The 14,436-nt window shown below is 41.0% G+C and overlaps 1 protein-coding gene across 2 annotated transcripts; it reads left to right on the top strand.

The window, feature by feature from the left end:
• The first annotated feature begins 712 nt into the window (after positions 1-712).
• vamp5 (vesicle-associated membrane protein 5) lies at positions 713-13,258 on the top strand. 2 transcript variants are annotated; one of them, XM_031805421.1, is made up of 3 exons: positions 713-868; positions 10,807-10,950; positions 12,008-13,258. In XM_031805421.1, the coding sequence occupies exons 1-3, from the start codon at positions 806-808 to the stop codon at positions 12,206-12,208; spliced, it is 408 nt and encodes a 135-aa protein (XP_031661281.1). In that variant the 5' UTR covers positions 713-805; the 3' UTR covers positions 12,209-13,258. The 2 variants fall into 2 exon arrangements, with proteins under 2 accessions (XP_031661281.1, XP_020329865.1); XM_020474276.2 differs by lacking the exon at positions 713-868 and adding an exon at positions 2,451-2,728.
• The last annotated feature ends 1,178 nt before the right edge of the window (positions 13,259-14,436 follow it).

Genomic DNA, 14,436 nt, shown 5'->3' with positions numbered 1-14,436 from the left:
TTCCCAATGAAGGTGCCACCAACCTCCTGTGGTATAGGGGTTAAGGTATATAAGGTATATGTATATGGGTAAGGTGACTAGGAATCAGGATATATGGTAAACAAACAGAGTAGAGTAGTTCTGGAATGAATGTGATTGTTTTTAACAAAGCATGAAAAATGCTAATCTTATATTACCAAGGTACTTCTCACATAACAATTTACATTTGCAATCCTTATGACCAACCATGTGTTCCTGAAACAACAGATTCCAATGTAAGAAACTAAAAGAGCCCATTTATACTGGACAGGAAATGGTATCTAGGCATTCTGTCTGGATTCTGATTGGAAGTCATGTGGATGTGAGTCCTCATTCCTCCATATTACATAATGATAAGGAGGGAGGGCCGAGTGGACTGAATATGTTCTTTGTGTTGGTGTGGAACGGACCCAGACGTGACCCATTGTTAACTAGGCCTGAGAGAGTCTGGTTAGTACCACACGACCTGACACAGCCTCACATGGTGGCTGTCATCTGCCCCCTAACAGAAATGGATTGGAAATGGGGCAGTTTGGGTAAATGCCGGATGGGCCTGTCCATATTTAACCCAGTGGACCGTTCTAAATTGGGGGTTTTGTGCAGAATGATCATTATTTGCCAAATGTAGGGGCCTCAAGGGAAAAAAATGGGCAATGTGTGAGCCGATTTGTGGTCCCAGTCCATACCTGCCCCCATACACAATTAAGCGCCCCGACACTGGGCACAGCTCTAGTATGCTCTGATAAAGCCAAGGCAGGCAACCAGGGTTATAGCTTACTTCTTATTCATGTTTATCATCAAGTCAATGTTGACAGATGAAGGCGATAAAGAGAAAATCCTGCCTTCCCAGGTAACCCATTTATGATTTCTTTATTACAGTTCAAGGACAGTTAATGAAAATGTATGAAAACATGATGTTAGTGTTGGTTGGTTTAATGTCATATTGGTAAGATGGAGGACAACAGATATTCCTGCATGACCTTTAATTACAAATATACTAAGCATACAGGTACACAGTGCACTCAGACAAAAAGTGTGGTTTTCGTTCACATGCATGTTTCTGTACTGGTTTCATGTCACAAAACCTTGATGGAAATAGTTGTAATGATGAAATAATGTAAGAATGTGCATTCAGCTCAGTGATCAAATTACTCAGACTTCATTTTCCTACTGAAAACTTGTGAATTCACTACCAAATGGAATATACATTTTTTAGTTTATTTAACTGTGAGAAAAGTTTTACTTCCTCTCGCATGTATTACTTCACTTTCAATTTCCTGATTATTATTTTTTTGTGGGGTTTGTGCTCTCTCACCCTACTCCTCCCTTCCTTTCCTAGATGTCCTGCATGAAAGTTTCATATTATGACTGTGCTATGTCAGTTGTCATAAGTGGAATGTAGGTTTACATCAACTGTAACTCTTATGGTGAGCGTTATTTATTATGTATTATAACTGAATAAATACAGACTAAGGCTGTGAGTTAAACTATAATTGAAATACAGTATTAACAGAACAGGGTGTACACTAGAAGCACAAGGAATTTGGGATGGAAGTTGTTAGTCCATAACAAAAAAAATTCAGAGCCACGCTACTGACCGTTGGTGACAGTGAACACAGACAAGGACCCATTGTTTAAGTTTTGGAGCCTGTTAATGTGGGCCAATTTGTCATAAAATGCAGTTTTTGTTTTCAATCCCCTCTACTAAAAAGGCAAATCATGGTCATATAGCCCACTCATTAGACTAGCTACTGTCATAGTAGCAGTGGTGGAAAAAGTACTCAAAAGTCATACTTGAGTAAAGATACCTTAATAGAAAATGACTCAAGTAAAAGTGAAAGTCATCCAGTAAAATACTACTTGTGTAAAAGTATAAAAGTATTTGGTTTTAAGTATAATTATGTATCAAAAGTAAATGGAATTGCTAAAATGTACTTAAGTATCAAAAGTAAAAGTAAAAGTATTAAGAATTTCCAATGCAATATTTTATGCAAACCAGACAGCACAATTTGTTTTTATTTTTTATTTTTTATTTAACGGAGAGCCAGGGGCACACTACAACACTCTGACATTAATTCACAAACAAAGCATTTGTGTTTAGTGATTCCGCCCGATCAGAGGCAGTAGGGATGACCAAAAAATGACTTAAGTAATACTTTAATACTTTAAAGTATTTTTACTTAAGTACTTTACACCACTGCATAGTAAGCCTAGGTGAAAGTGAAAGGCAATGGCTGAATATGAATATATAATGAAGGCTCTATAACACTCGTCAAAAGCCTGTACAATCTGTAGATTTTCAAATGATAGGGAAGGTGTACGGTTTTCCCCTTTCACTTATGTAGTATGATCACGCATCTAATATTACCGATCAGCATTTAAATTCAGTGACATTACGGCCGCGACGTCACAGGGTCTGTTCTGCTGACTTCCAGAAAAGGGGTGGATGTCACCCGACCCGACCAGTAGACTTCAGTGAAAGTGGAAGAGAGTAGATCAGGAAAAATAAAGAATATCGACTAAAAGAAAGATTGCAACGAGCTGTAGCCAACTGCAAATGAGATAAGGTTAAAATAAAAGTTTGTCATATCGGAAAATCATCTTGGATAAAGACAACATTTGTTTGAACACAAAGTTTATGCCAAGACGCAATGCATTGTGTTCAGTGACAGTTTACGACGGGAATAGAGATAGTAACGTGAAAGCAATGGTAAGTTTCTATGATTTTTTGGACAAATAAAGGATTAAGAAATACTATATTTATATATGTTTATGTATTCATAATTTAGTTTATTAACCTCAATATTGCACAGACCTGTAAGAAGCGTTCCTTTATCACTGTATGTGTATAGCCTATATTAGGCTACAGCCTGGCTTTGAATTGCGTTAGACCGTTTTCCTACATTGAACTTGACTGTTATGTAGCCTACATCGTGTGATACATTTAATTAGATATGAATTATTCCCTTTTATAGTTTTTATTTTATTTGGATTTGATTTATGAGAGATCAAACATAATTCAAACAAATTCATGCAAATAGATTATCTCATACAGACAGGGTTGGGTAGGTTACTTTCTAAATGTAATCCGTTACAGTTACTAGTTACCTGTCCAAAATTGTAATCAGTAACTTAACTTGTTGAAGTTTACATAGCTGGCCATATATGAATGTTACATTTTACTTTATGGGTTGGTTATTTAGGCTTTTTCTAACCCACCGCCTTCTACTTCACACAATAAAACGATTAAGTTACAAGTTATATCTTTACATTAATAAAAACCAAAGTCTATCAGAATTCCAGTCATTCCAATAAATGTTATACCCCTTGATCTTCAAGAATAGGACTTGGAAATATAGATTAGCCAAATTGTTTCACCTGAGCATAACCCCAAAATCAAGGACTTATTAGCCACCAGCCCTACTCTGTTGTTTATGATTTTGTTGTCATGACGGACTGATTGGGCTCATTGATTTGAGTTGAAAAATAATGCTGCGCTCATGGAATGGCGTGCTTTGAGCCATATTGAAAAGTGCTGTTTATATGTGAAAAATGTATGCCATATTCTGCATTTGCTATAGGCCTATTGTCTACCTTTTTGTTGGTGACACTTTAATATCTTGATAATATGCAGATGAAACAGATGAAACAATAACAAAACTGACACCCCGCCTTTGTTTTGGTAAAAACAGAAGATAGCCCTATTTGGTAAAAGACCAAGTCCATATTATGGCAAGAACAGCTCAAATAAGCAAAGCGAAACAGCAGTCCATCATTACTTTAAGACATGAAGGTCAGTCAATACGGAACAAAATTGCAGTCACAAAAACCATCAAGTGCTATGATGAAACTGGCTCTCATGAGGACCGCCACAGGAATGAAAGACCCAGAGTTACCTCTGCTGCAGAGGATAAATTCATTCGAGTTACCAGCCCAAATAATGCTTCAAAGAGTTCAAGTAACAGACATCTCAACATCAACTGTTCAGAGGAGACTGTGTATCAGGCCTTCATTGTCAAATTGCTGCAAAGAAACCACTACTAAAGGACACCAATAAGAAGAAGAGACTTGCTTGGGCCAAGAAAACATGAGCAATGGACATTAGACCGGTGGAAATCTGTCCTTTGGTGTGGATTCCAAATTTGAGATTTTTGGTTCCAACCGCTTTGTCTTTGTGAGAAGCAGTCTGGGTGAACGGACGATCTTCGCATGTGTAGTTCCTGCCATAAAGCATGGAGGAGGAGATGTTATGGTGTGGGGGTGCTTTGCTGATGACACTGTCTGTGATTTATTTAGAATTCAAGGCACATTTAACCAGCATGGCTACCACAGAATTCTGCAGCGATACGCCATCCCATCTGGTTTGGGCTTAGTGGGACTATCATTTGTTTTTCAACAGGACAATGACCCAACACACCTCCAGGCTGTTTAAGGGCTATTTTACCAAGATGGAGAGTGACAGAGTGCTGCATCAGATGAGCTGGCCTCCATTTCATAACTCTATTGTCTTCACTATTATTCTAAAATGGATGTAGCAATTACAGATTGCCCCTTAAATCTATCAAGAATAGGAGCGAGTGTGCGAGTTTGAGCACGTGTCCTTTCGGCCTATGGATATTTTTTCTTCTCAGAATGAATTAGATTGAGCAATCATAGCCCCACTTTCATTCCATAGGCTGGGATCCGCACTATTCAGCTGTTGCAAGAGTGCATTTTCCACTGGCTGTCCACTGGTTTCAAAAACAATGATTGATAGGCAGCTTAAACTTCTTTAATTAAACCATTATTGGGTTCAAATACAAATTTATATTTGTGAACAGCCATCCACAACAACCACCAGCTAAATGAGAGAGCAGCAGTGTGATTCACATCAATGCGCTATGTGGATATCAATAAAAAGTGATATCCGTATCGCCATAGACTACATCACTGCTGTCGTCCTTACCTCCAAGCGTTTATTCAAATTGGATCATCTTTGGATGCCAACAGCAGTTGCACCATTGGAAGACATAGCTTGGACTGTAGCCTACAAAAACGTATGCCTGATTTTCCCGCGATCCATCAAACACATTTAGCGTGTCATCATAGTAGTCTCTGACTTGTGGTCAGACACGGTCAGGCGGAACATATTTAGATTTTCAATTTTGATTTGAATGTCGTTGACATCCTTTCTGAATTTAAAAGTAATCCTCAAAGTAATCTAGTTTTTCAAAAGTATCTGTAATCTGATTACAACATTTTTGCTTGTAACATAACTGATTACAGTTACCGTTTTTTGTCATCCGTTACTCTCCAAACCTGCATACAAACCTGAAAATGGTTTGTGAACGTCATCAGAGGGCCAGGGTAATAATTTAGTGTAGGATATTAACCTATCAATCAACCACATTTAAATGGTTAGATATTTTTATGTTTGTTTATGACATTACTATATTTACTCTTATTTAATAACAGATATAGACCCAGCTCTGTTAAATATCTCTGAAGTCCATAAGCAGACTATCCCTCAAATCACATTTTATTGGTCTCATACACATGGTTAGCAGATGTTAATGTGAGTGTATGTGCTTCTAGTTCCGACAGTGCAGTAATATCTAACAAGTAATCTAACAATTCCCCAACAACTACCTAATACACACAAATCTAAAGGGGTGAATGAGAATATGTACATATATTTATATGGATGAGCGATGGCCGAGTGGCGTAGGCAAGGTGCAATAGCTTGTATAAAATACAGTATATACATGTGATATGAATAATGTAAGATATCTAAACATTATTCAAGTGCCATTATTTAAAGTGGCATTGTTTAAAGTGACTAGTGATCCATTTATTAAAGTGTCCAGTGATTGGGCCTCAATGTAGGCAGCAGCCTCTCTGAGTTAATGATTGACATTTAGCAGTCTGATGGCCTTGAGATAGAGGCTGTTTTTCAATCTCTCGGTCCCAGCTTTGATGCACCTGTACTGACCTCGCCTTCTGGATGATAGTGGTGTGAACAGGCAGTGGCTCGGGTAGTTGTTGTCCTTGATGATCTTGCTGTGACATCTGGTGCTGTAGGTGTTATGGAGGGCAGGTAGTTTCCCCCCGGTGATGCGTTGTGCAGATCGCACCACCCTCTGGAGATCCTTGCTGTTGAGGGCGTTGCTGTTGCCTTACCAGGCTGTGATACAGCCCGACAGGATGCTCTCGATTGTGTATCTGTAAAAGTTTGTCAGGGTTTTGGGTGACAAGCCAAAGTTCTTCAGCCTCCTGAGATTGAAGAGGCGCTGTTGCGCCTTCTTCACCACTCTGCCTGTGTGGGTGGACCATTTCAGTTTGTCTGTTATGTGTACGCCCAGGAACTTAAAACTTTCTACCTTCTCCATTGCTGTCCCTTCGATGTGGATAGGGGGATGCTCCCTCTGCTGTTTCCTGAAGTCCACGATCATCTCCTTTGTTTTGTTGACGTTGAGTGAGAGGGTGTTTTCCTGACACCACACTCCAAGTGCCCTCACTTCCTCCCTGTAGGCTGTCTCGTCGTTGTTGGTGATCAAGCCCACTACCGTTGTGTCGTCTGCAAACTTGATGATTGAGGTAGAGGAGTGCATGGCCATGCAGTCATGGATAAACAGGGAGTACAGAAGGGGCCCCAGTGTTGAGCGTCAGCAAAGCGGAGATGTTGTTTCCTACCTTCACCACCTGGTGGTGGACCGTCAGAAAGTCCAGGACCCAGTTGCACAGGGTGGGGTTGAGATCCAAGGCCTCCAGCTTGATGATGAGCTTGGAGGGTACTATGGTGTTGAATGCTGAGCTCTAGTCAATGAACAGCATTCTTACATAGCTATTATTTTTGACCAGATGGGATAGGGCAGTATGCAGTGTGATGGCGATTGCGTCATCTGTGGACCTTTTGGGGCGGTATGCAAACTGAAGTGGGTCTAGTGTGGCCGGTAAGGTGGCGGTGATATGATCCTTGACTAGCCTCTCAAAGTACTTCATGATGACAGAAGTGAGTGCTATGGGGCAGTAGTCATTTAGTTCAGTTATCTTTGCCTTCTTGGGTATAGGAACAATGGTAGCCATCTTGAAGCATGTGGGGACAACAGACTGGGATTGTGAGCGATTTAATATGTCCGTAAACACACCAGCCAGCTGGTCTGTGCATGCTCTGAGGACGCGGCTGTGGATGCCGTCTGGGCCAGCAACCTTGCGAGGGTTAACAAGTTTAAAAACGTAAATGTTTTACTCACGTCAGCCACGGAGAAGGGAGGGGAGGCGCAGTCTTTGTTAGCAAACCGCGACAGTGGCACTGTATTATCCTCAAAGTGGGCAAAGAAGGTGTTTAGTTTGTCTGGAAGTGTGACGTCAGTGTTTGTGCCGTGGCTGTTTTTGTAGTCCGGGATTCCCTGCCACATACGTCTCATCTCTGAACCGTTGAATTTTGACTCCACCTTGTCCCTGTACTGGAATTTCGCTTGTTTGATTGCCTTGCGGAGGGAATAACTACACTGTTCATATTCAGCCATATTTCCAGACCTATTTCCATGGTTAAATGCGGTGGATCGCGCTTTCAGTTTTGCGCGAATGCCGCCATCCATCCACGGTTTCGGGTTAGGGTAGTTTTTAATTGTCACAGTGGGTACAACATCTCCAATGCACTTCTTTATAAACGCACTCATCGAGTCAGCATATAGGACAATGTTGTTCTCTGAGGCTGATCGGAACATATTCCAGTCCGCGTGATCAAAACAATCTTGAAGCGTGGCTTTCAATTGGTCAGACCAGCGTTGAATGGTTCTTGTCACTGGTACATCCTGGTTGAGTTTCTGCCTATAAGACGGAACGAGCAAGCTGGTGTCGTGGTCGGATTTGCTGAAGGGAGGGTGGGGAAGTTAGAGTAGTAGTGGTCGAGAGTATTAGCCCTGCGTGTCGTGCAATCAATATGCTGATAGAATTTAGGTAGCCTTGTTCTCAAATTATCTTTGTTAAAATCCCCAGCTACAATAAATGCAGCCTCTGGATATATAGTTTCCAGTTTACATAGAGTCCAGTGAAGTTCCCTGAGGGCCGTCTTGGTGTCTGCTTGAGGGGGATTGTACACAGCTGTGACAATAACTGATGAGAATTCTCTTGGTAGGTAAAATGGCTGGCATTTGATTGTAAGGATTTCTAGGTCAGGTGAGTAGAAGGACTTGAGTTTCCGTATGTTGTTATGATTACACCATGAGCCGTTAATCATAAAGCATACACCCTCGCCCTTCTTCTTCCCAGAGAGGTGTTTATCTCTGTTGGCATGATGCATGGAGAAGCCGGGTGGCTGAACTGATTCTGACAACATATCCCGAGAGAGCCATGTTTCTGTGAAACAGAGAATGATACAGTCTCTGATTTCTCTCTGGAAGGCAACCCTTGCTCAGATTTCGTCTACCATGTTGTCAAGAGACTGGACATTGGCGAGTAGTATAGTCTGGAGCGGTGAGCGATGTGCTCGTCTACGGAGCCTGACCAGGAGGCCGCTCCGTCTGCCCCTTCTGCGGTGCCGTTGTTTTGGGTCGGCTACTGGTATTATCCATTATCCATTGTCCTGGGTGGTGGTCTGAACAGAGGATCCGCTTCGGGAAAGTCACATTCCTAGTTGTAATGTTGGTAAATTGACGTTGCTCTTATATCCATTAGTTCTTCCCGGCTGTATGTAATAAGACTTAAGATTTCCTATTTCCTGGAAGGGGCAACAGTTCCTGTGTGAAGACTTTGTCGCCAGTTGATTTTTAAACCGACTATTGTTCAGCTATTGAAACTTAACTGGTGGTGCAAACTAAATCAGTGCCATGCATATCCTCAAACTTTATGTCTCAATCCAATTTAACTACAACAATCCAGATGTAGTATTATTCACCATATGACAGCTGTAATAGTGAATATAAATGGGAAAGAAATGCAGCTTTTACTAAAGCTTGTATAACTCGGTGCATTGACGGTGCATTGACTGGTAACTTATAACAGCTAGTCCTGGGGGCACTGAACTAGTGTTCTAACCTCGTCATATCCCACTATGTTTGTGTGTATGAAAGGGTGTCGAAGAAGTAATGACAGTGAAATATGAAATCATCAGATTCGCTGAGATTGCACTTGTTTTGTTCAGTCTCTTGGTTTCCTGCATGAAACAGAGAATCTCACTGCAGAGAAGTACTCACAGTGCGAGGCCATTCCTTCTCTTGCTAGAACAAAAGTGGTACCAAAGACAGTACAGTGTGAAGATAGGCAGTAATTGCTTCTCCAATATAAATAAAAAATATAATATAAATATAAATCCGCAATGCACACAAACCTAAATACTTCCTCAAAGCTAGCTAACCACTCTAGCTAGTATTGACATTATATTTAAATCACAATGGATATGCTAATGTTAGCTAGATAAACATTTGGCTATTGGCTGGCACTGACAATTTGGGATTATGGAGAGGGAATTGAATTGTTTCTTTGTTATCTTGCTAGGTCGTTATCCAGCTATAGCCACCTGGAAAGTTTCAACAATGGCTTTTTACAAAATAACAATATTAGCTAGCTAGCTAACGTTGGAATCTAGACCGTAAACTAAGCAACACACATGGACATGCAAGGCCAAACAATGCTACTGACACCATCTGGTTTGAATGGCTAACGATGAACACAAAAGAGATTGACTGCCTACATTCTGTTCAGAAGTGCTAAGTACTGTCGGCGGGAAAACGTTTGACAATCCTACCGGTGTGTCTGAGCTTTAGTGTTAGAGCACTCAGCATCCTTGACTCCTGAATCACTCACTTCCCTGTCCGGCTCAGAGGGCAAAAGGTCACGGACAGTCCCATCAGGATATAAATCAAGCTCTGCACAACCTATTATTAAATATCCTGTTTACGTTTTTAGTGACTTGAGATTTGATACTTTGAGACTTGATATCAATACATGATTTAAGTGTGCACATCTCAGTTAGGATTCGGCCCTTACAGTTTATAGTAGATTTTGGTGGCCTCCAAGAGTGTCATTGTCACAGTGGGTTGTTCAACCTTCGTTGCCCCAGGGTAAAGTGCTTCATTTGTTTGGAGAGCTGTAGGGTGCCGCCATGTTCCTCCAGACAGACTCAGAGGCTACAGAAAACAGAGTAATCCAGATGTCCAGGAAAACCTGCCCCACTTCAGTTGTTGGGTGTCATATTCCTGTTCTGTCTTGTTTGCTCTATGGAAACGTAATCTCTCAGCCAATATGACTAATGATTAATGATACTGTGTTAACAATGCACTACTGTTAAGCATTGCATAGGTTACATAACATAAGAAATACAAAATATTACCTTGAACATGGTGACACAAAGATAGGGACAAATCTATAAAGAAAAATGCATGAGCTACAGTTGTAATTATCTTTCACCCTTTTGCAGGATAACCTTCCTGCAACGCAGGAAATGTAAAACATTTAGTGTATTTGAGGTTTAAAAAGGCTTCTAAAGTTTATAATTTCCACTTTGAAATTCCTTTTACGAGAAATACATCAATCTCTACAAAAATGTCCATGAATTATAATCCACATAATTATTCACATTTACTGTTGCTGCAGGATTATTTTCCCTGCTGTAGGAAACTAGCTCAAGTTAAGATCCTACATCTGTACACACACTATGGTGCTTATGATGATTGTTCAATCATTGTGTCAATAAATTTGTTCAAACCAACCCCTATTCAAATAAACCATTAATAAAATATACACCAAATCGGTAGTGGTTCCATGATTTATCTTCCATTAACCCCAAACGTTTTTTTGTGTGTTCAGGAGAATGGGAAGAACCGCCTGCAGCAGGCCCAGAAGGAGGTGGAAGAGGTGAAGGTGATCATGCTAGATAATCTCAACAAGGCTGACGAGAGGTCAGGCAAGCTGGGAGAACTGGAGAACAGGGCCGATGAACTTCTGGAGAAGGTGATTGAAGTTTATGGATATGTTCCAAATGGAGCCCTATTCTCAGAGAGCTCTGGTCAAAAATTGTGCACTATATCGGGAATAAGGTGCCATTTGGGATGTACCCTAGATGTAATAATATATGTCTTTAATCGAACCAAATCATGACTTAAAACAAAGCATTCGTAATATGAAGACACTGACTTTGAAGGTCTTACTTTGATGATTCCAATGCTATCATACACAAATAGCACAATAGGGTTCTCCTTTGGATTCTCCAGCTTTGGTGTCTCATGAAAGGGTTTTCCAATGTTCCATGGTCCAAAACAAGTCCAGGGAATAGGCAGGAAATGTCATATTGGTGTTTACAAATACACTTTAGGTGGAATTGGAGAGGGGAAATAATGTACAATTTACATCCTGGTTGTGGTTTAAGGTGATATTTTTAGAAAGGTATTTCCTATTGTTGTAAGATGAATTAAACCCACTAGTCTCCCTCGGTATAGAGAGAGGGGTGTCCAGGATGTGCCACAGGGTGCATGTCCGTAATGGTCCATCCTGGGGTCAACCAACCAGGTCACAGCTTTCCCACATTTCTCCCCAGCCAGGCTGTTACATCACAACAACCACATAGTTCTCTGAGGACTCGCTAGGTGGCTGACTGGGGTTGCATCCCAAATGGCACCTTAATCCCTATCCCACTACTTTTGACTAGAGCCCACATGGGACACAGCCAGAGTTATCTGAGGACTGGCTGGCAGACTCGGTTACTGGGAAAAATAAAACAGAAGCGTCAAGAAAAACAAACAGTCTCGATTCATTGGAAGATCATTGGGAAAGTTGTGTGCACTGTAACTAAAGGCTTCTGTCTAGCAAATTGTCAGAAAATGTCAAGTTTCATGACAGAATAGTTCTTTCTGGATTTTAAAATATGTACAATGCACCATGACCTCAATTGCACGGATAAAGCAGACCCCCCCCCCCCCTCCTCCATATTCTGACAGATATAGATGCATAGAGTCTTGGTATTAACATCCTACTATCTTAATATTAACATCTTATAATTATGTGTTTTCAGAGTAAGGCTTTCTCAAAGTCTGCTGGAAGAGTTAAACAACAGAAGTGGTGGGAACACATGAAAATGAAAGTGTTGCTGTCCGGTATAGGGGTTGTCGTGGCAGCCATCATCATTGGGATTGTTGTATGGACAGCGTTTGGACCTGACGACCGCAGCTCAAACAGCTCCACTGCTGTAGAGCAGCCCACCTCAGGGCCTTAGGACCATAGACTGTCTGTCAGAGCAAAGGACATGGAGGAAATGAAGATGGAAGATGGAGATGGAGACAGGGGTAATCGAGGCCTCCCCGGAAATAAGGAGTCAATCAGACAAGAATAGTGCATGTAGATGAATATATAGGTTTATTAACCTGGTCCCAGATTTGGGACCAAACATTTGGCATGACATTGAGCGACAAGGAGTTGGTATGATGATAGCACAAACATGCTTTCCACCTGAGCTCAATATAAGTTTTGTGGGTTGACTTTTCTTAACTTTTTAATCTGTGATATTGTTTATTTTTAGAAGCATTTTAGGCTCCGTGCTCAGTGTGTAGATCGTTAAATAAAATGGTACCATCACTAGCTCAGCTGCTTCCCAATTCAGTATCGTCTTCAACTGGCCGTAGTTGGTCAGGCTCACTAGTTTAACATTCATACTCAGAAATGCTTCAGCCTTACCATAGGATTTGGTATATGTGAATGTTTGGTCAGTTCAAATAAAAAATATTGTGCCTTTGTTAAAAAGCAAAAATCACCATTGGATGAATTTTGTATCCTTTTTTTCAGTATTCCATGTAAGCTGTAAAATTATAATTGTCATGACATTTTGTGAGTAAGTCATTTCATGTCATTCTTCCTTTTTTTCTGGTCAAAAGAAACAGAAGAAAAGGAACTTAATTTTATTTGTATACAAAACACTTATGTTTGGGGAAAGTTTGTTTCTGTGGGCAATGCAGTGTGAGTACTTATGTTACATGTGTTATTCATTAGCCTACAGGTAAGCAATGTGTACAGTATCAAAAACCGCTGCAGAGAAATTGCATCATATCTTCACTTATCTTCTATGAGTTTTGAGTTTGTCTTTTTGGTGTCCTCTCTATTTGTAACCTCATCCCCATGCTCAATTGTTAGCCGGCTGGTGGATGAGATTACCCTATTTGTTACTGATTTTCCTTTCCCAATAGTTTTTTACCCTTGAGCTATTACCATCTCAAATACATGTAAAACTGTAGTGCACAATTTGTAAAATAAAAAATAAGTTGATAAGTTATCTCTGTGGAGCATTTTGATTGAGTGTGTACAATGCATTCAGAAAGTATTCAGACCCCTTGACTTTTTCCACATTTTGTTATGTTACAGCCTTATTATATAATGGATTTGATTGTATTTTTCCCTCTTCAATCTGCACACAATACCCCATAATGACAAAGCAAAAACAGGTTTAGACATTTTTGCAAATGTATTAAAAATAAAAAACTGAACTATTACATTTACATAAGTATTCAGACCCTTTACTCAGTACTTTGTTGAAGCACCTTTGGCAGCGATTACAGCCTCGAGTCTTCTTGGGTATGACGCTACAAGCTTGTCACACCTGTATTTGGGGAGTTTCTCCTATTCTTCTCTGCAGATCCTCTCAAGCTCTGTCAGGTTGGATGGGGAGCTTCGCTGCACAGCTATTTTCAGTTCTCTCCAGAAATGTTTGATCGGGTTCAAGTCTGGGCTCTCGTTGGGCCACTCAAGGACATTCATACTTGTCCCGAAGCCAGGCCTGCGTTGTCTTGGCTGTGTGTTTAGGGACGCTGTCCTGTTGGAAGTTGAATCTTCGCCCCCAGTCTGAGGTCCTGAGCACTCTGGAGCAGGTTTTCATCAAGGATCTCTCTGTACTTTGGTCCGTTCATCTCCCAGTCCCTGCCGCTGAAAAACATCCTCACATCATGATGCTGCCATCACCATGCTTCACCGTAGGGATAGTGCCAGGTTTCCTCCAGGCGTGACGCTTGGCATTCAGGCCAAAGAGTTCAATATTTGTTTCATCAGACCAGAAAATCTTGTTTCTCATGGTCTGAGAGTCCTCTAGTTGCCTTTTGGCAAACTCCAAGCGGGCTGTTATGTGCCTTTTACTGAGGAGTGGCTTCCGTATGGCCACTCTACCATAAAGGCCTGATTGGTGGAGTGCTGCAGAGATGATTGTCCTTCTCCCATCTCCACAGAGGAACTCTGGAGCTCTGTCAGAGTGGCAATCGGGATCTTGGTCAACTCCCTGACCAAGGCCCTTCTCCCCCAATTGCTCAGTTTGGCCGGGCGGACAGCTCTAGGAAGAGTAGGTGGTTCAAAACGTCTTCCATTTAAGAATGATGAAGGCCACTGTGTTCTTGGGGACATTCAATGCTGCAGAAATTTTTTGGTACCCTTCCCCAGATGTGTGCCTCGACACAATCCTGTCTC

The sequence above is a fragment of the Oncorhynchus kisutch genome, linkage group LG3 (genome assembly GCF_002021735.2).
Source record: "Oncorhynchus kisutch isolate 150728-3 linkage group LG3, Okis_V2, whole genome shotgun sequence".
NCBI lineage: Eukaryota > Metazoa > Chordata > Actinopteri > Salmoniformes > Salmonidae > Oncorhynchus > Oncorhynchus kisutch.
The sequence above is the reverse complement of the archived record's forward strand: the minus strand, read 5'-3'. Positions and strand labels throughout refer to the sequence as shown.